The 4341-nt window shown below is 34.9% G+C and overlaps 1 protein-coding gene across 1 annotated transcript; it reads right to left on the bottom strand.

Moving 5' to 3' along the window:
• Positions 1–2017: 2017 nt before the first annotated feature.
• On the bottom strand, positions 2018–3316 carry LOC127130693 (uncharacterized). Its single transcript, XM_051059661.1, has one exon. It carries the CDS (start codon positions 3314–3316, stop codon positions 2018–2020), a length of 1299 nt encoding a protein of 432 aa, XP_050915618.1.
• Between the last annotated feature and the right edge of the window lie 1025 nt (positions 3317–4341).

A 4341-nucleotide genomic window follows, 5' to 3' on the forward strand; every position in this document is an offset into this window, starting at 1 on the left:
GCAATCTAAAGTCGAGAGCATTCTTTTCAAAACCTAAAAACAACATCAACTCATCAAACCTTTTGTTTGAGCCTTAGGGCATCACTTCTAAAACCCTTTTTTAAGGTATAAAATCAACAAAACAAACAAACATTTTGTACCCACGAACTACGGGGCTCTGATTTCTCACTTCAACAAGTAAGCATACGTAGGCACGAGGACCCAAATCCTTGGCGAGCACACTAATAAAAATCCATCTCCACTCCGCAAATCTTTAGCAAGTAAGCATTAAGATAATGACACCCATTCAAGCGTAGACATCCTAGATGGTTCCCATGGAGTACCATGGATATGAGGGGTGTTAATACTTTACCCTTGCATAACCGACTTCTGAACTTGTGTGTGGTTGCGATGACCATTCTTTTGGGGTTTTCTCGATATTTTCCCTTTCCTTTGGAATAAATAAAAACTGACGGCGAGTCTGTATTTTTCACGTAGCGACAACGAGGAGAATATGTTTTCCTTGATGTTTGATGAAAAGTGTTGTATCAACATTCCCTCTATAGTATTCTTGATCAAGTAGAAACTTACCTAGTCGCTCATACCAAGCCATAGGGCTTGTTTGAGACCCTATAAAGCTCGTTTTAGTTTTAAAATATGATTAAGATAATCATGATTTTCAAAACTGGGAGGTTGTGAGACATACACTCCTTCATTTATATAACCATTAAGGAAAGCACTTTCCACGTCCCTTTGAAATAATTTGAATTATTTAAAGCATGCAAAAGCTAGTAAAAGGCATATAGCTTCGTGGTGGGAAACTGGAGCATAAGTTTCCTCATAACCCATGCCTTCATCTTGGTTATATCCTTGAGCCACTAGTTGGTACTTGTTCCTTGTTATCACTCCATTTCGTCCAATTTATTTCTAAAAACACACTTAGTGCCTATAACTTGATGATCTCGTGGAGGTGGCACTAGGTTCCACATATCATTTCTTTTAAATTGATTCAAAACGTCTTGCATGGCCATAAGCCAATGTTCATCAATTAAGGCTTCTTTTGCATTTTTAGGTTCAACTTGAGACACAAATGCAAAGTGATAACAAAATTACTTATCTTAGAGCATGTCGTTACGTCTTTGGTGATGTATCCAAGAATGTTGTCAATTAGATGGTCCTTGGAAGTCCTCCGAGCCAAGGGAAGATCATCCACTTTAGTTGGACTCTCTTCCTTCTCTTTTTCAGGATCGTCATCTTCCTTCTTCTCAGGTTTCACCGCTTCAGGTTGATCAATTCCTTTTTCGGCGTCTTTGAGTATATCTTCTGAAGATACACCTGCATCATAAAAAGAAATATCTTTCCCGACATTTCTCGGATAAGATTCTTCAAAAGTGACATGCACGGGCTCTTCAACAATAAGTAATCTCTTACTACCTTTATCAAGTATAAGACCACTATTATTGTCTTTGTAGGTCACATAGCCCTTCTTATTTAGCATGAATTCAACGAATGGGAAAATGTCACCCGTCATATACCTTGAGCATCCACTGTCGAGAAACCACATTCTCTCCATGGAGCCAACACATTCAGCCTACAAGATCAAACAAGAGTGTTAGGTACTCAATTTTCATTGGGTCCTTGAGAGTTAGTGAAAACATTGTTTCACTCAGGAAACCATTTAAATACACCTTTAGGAACCAAATATCTTCTAAATTTTCATTTGGCAATGGTATGACCTTTCTTGCAACAATAGTGACAAGTCAAGTGATTATGAGAGTGACTTTCGCTTTTGATTCCCTTACAATAAATTTATACTTTTTTGTACGGTACATTCAAAGATCTTTTATATTTTTTTGGATCAATAGTGAAGGTAACTTTTGGTTCTAAAGCCTTGGTTAATTTTCCTTTTAGAGTAGTAACCTTTTTTTCCAAATGTGACAAGTTTCACAACCAAACCAAGAAGACTTATCATCCTCAATTTTAACTTTTGTAGCCTCTAACATGGTTTTCTTAATAGTTTCCATTTGTTTTTCAGTTTCTAAAATTTTGGCTCTAAATATGAAAATATTCTTTTGTTTGAATCCAACCTTTTAAAAGCTTCTACGGCTTCTCCATGTAGATTTTCAAAAGCAATTTGTAAATCAGAATAAGACATTTTATCAATAGCTTCATATTTGGAATGACTTACATTCTTCTTCTTATGATGGGCCATGAGGAAAAAATTTACCGTTTCATCACTTTCACTTGAACAACCTTCACTTGAGGATTCACTACCACTTTCCCAAGCGATGTATGCTCTTTTAGGCTTGTTAGACTTCTTGTGATGACCCTTTCCTTTATACTTCTTAAGCAATGAAAAATCTGGCTTATAATAACCGGCTCTTCCACAATTATAGCATGAACCTTTAGATTTTTGTTTCTTATTTTCATCTTCCCTTGAGGTATTTGAATGCCTTATATAGTTGATGAGATTTTTGTCGGAGTGTTTCACTATATTTCTCTTAATGTACTTATGGTACCTTTTAACAAACAACCTCATTTCTTCATCATCCGAACATTCATCATCACTAGTTCCACTATCATCTTGCTCTTTAGTAAGGGACTTAGAACTAGAAGCCACTAAAGCAATTGACTTCTTATCTACCTCATTTTCTTTGTTATTTTCTTTCTTCACCTTACTCTCTTGCTTCTCCAAGAAAATGATCTCTTGGTTATGTTCTTCAAGCTTACCAAACAAAGTAGTAGTATCTAATGTCAAGAGGTTGTTAGCTTCCTTAATTATCATGACCTTCAGATATCTTTCCCTATTAAGACATCTTAAAATTTTGTTAGTAGCAATTTCATTTGAAACCGGATTACCAAGTGCGTTCAAATAGTTTACGAGATCAGTAAACCTCTTTTGCATATCGAAAATGGTTTCACCGTGATTCATATGAAAGAGTTCAAACTCTTGGTTCAAAGGATTGATTCTAGCTTGTTTGACTTCATTTATGCCCTCATGGGCAACTTGCAATGAGTCCCACATAACTTTAGTGGTTGTGCAATGAGAAACACGGTAATATTCATCAAATCCTAAAGCTAATATGAGAATATTCGTTCCTTTACAATAACATGGCCATATTTTCTCATCATTCACATTCAATTGTGCTTCCGATTTAGGTACAACAGCACCATCCGTATTGGTCATCGTAATTTCAAAAGGACCATTTTGGATGGAGTTCCATACATTTCTATCAATATAATTGATATGAACACGCATACAATCCCTCCAATAACCATAGTTTTCTCCATTGAAAACACACGTTTTATTATAAACCCCTTTAGGTTCGGAAACCATAACCTAATAAGCAATTTTGAAGCACAAGATAAACTAGTGCTCGTGATACCATTTGTTAGACGAGGGTAGCGATCTAGAGGGGAGGGGGTGAATAGATCGAAAATAAAATTTTCTTCGATTTAAAAATTTGTTTAAAAATTATTTACTATGGCAAGCGAAAGAAATTCTAGATCGACATTCGTCTATCTCGAACCGTTATCCGAAGAATCATATATATGTATTAAACCGTAACATAATGTATTACATTTTGAGAAAACAAATCAATATGATTTTCAAAATAACGTTTGAATAATTTCACACTTTGATAATAAATTTCCAATGAAATAGAAAACAAAAAATTGACTAAGACAATTTATCAAACACTTGGTGTGCGATGAACATCAAGCTAATTTTTCCTTTGTGTTGTTGATGTGAAAACTAATTGCAATTTTCTAAATTGCAATTATTTACAAAAGAGTTTGAAATATTTCAACAAAAACAAAATTATTAGTTTATGAAATTGCAAACTAAATGAATTCACAAAATATAAAGAGAGTAAGAGAGAGAGAGAGAGAGAGAGAGAGAGAGAGAGGGGGAGGGGGACAGACAAAGTGAGAGGGGGGGGGAGAGAGAAATAAGAGACAGAGAGAGAGAGAGAGAGAGATATATATATATATATATATATATATATATATATATATATATATATATAGAGAGAGAGAGAGAGAGAGAGAGAGAGAGCAAACACAAGGATTTGTTTAGGCAGTTCCCCAATTGTTCTCACTATGGGTAAGTCTGCCCACAATTCTAAATAGAATTAAGATATTTAATTAAACTTTGAAAAAGTTGTATACAAAAGAGAAATAGCAATCCAAAACCTCAAACCCTAAGTTTGATGTTGATTTTATCTTCTTCTCTTCACTTGATCTTATGCAAGATCAAGTGACCCAAGATTTCTAATTGATCCTCTGATTACCGCTACTCCTTTGACAAAAACTCCTTTCTTCAAAGCTTTCATTCGGTTGAATCCCAATTGAAAAAAGTTT

Source organism: Lathyrus oleraceus, chromosome 3, assembly GCF_024323335.1.
Source record: "Lathyrus oleraceus cultivar Zhongwan6 chromosome 3, CAAS_Psat_ZW6_1.0, whole genome shotgun sequence".
Taxonomy (NCBI): Eukaryota; Viridiplantae; Streptophyta; class Magnoliopsida; order Fabales; family Fabaceae; genus Lathyrus; species Lathyrus oleraceus.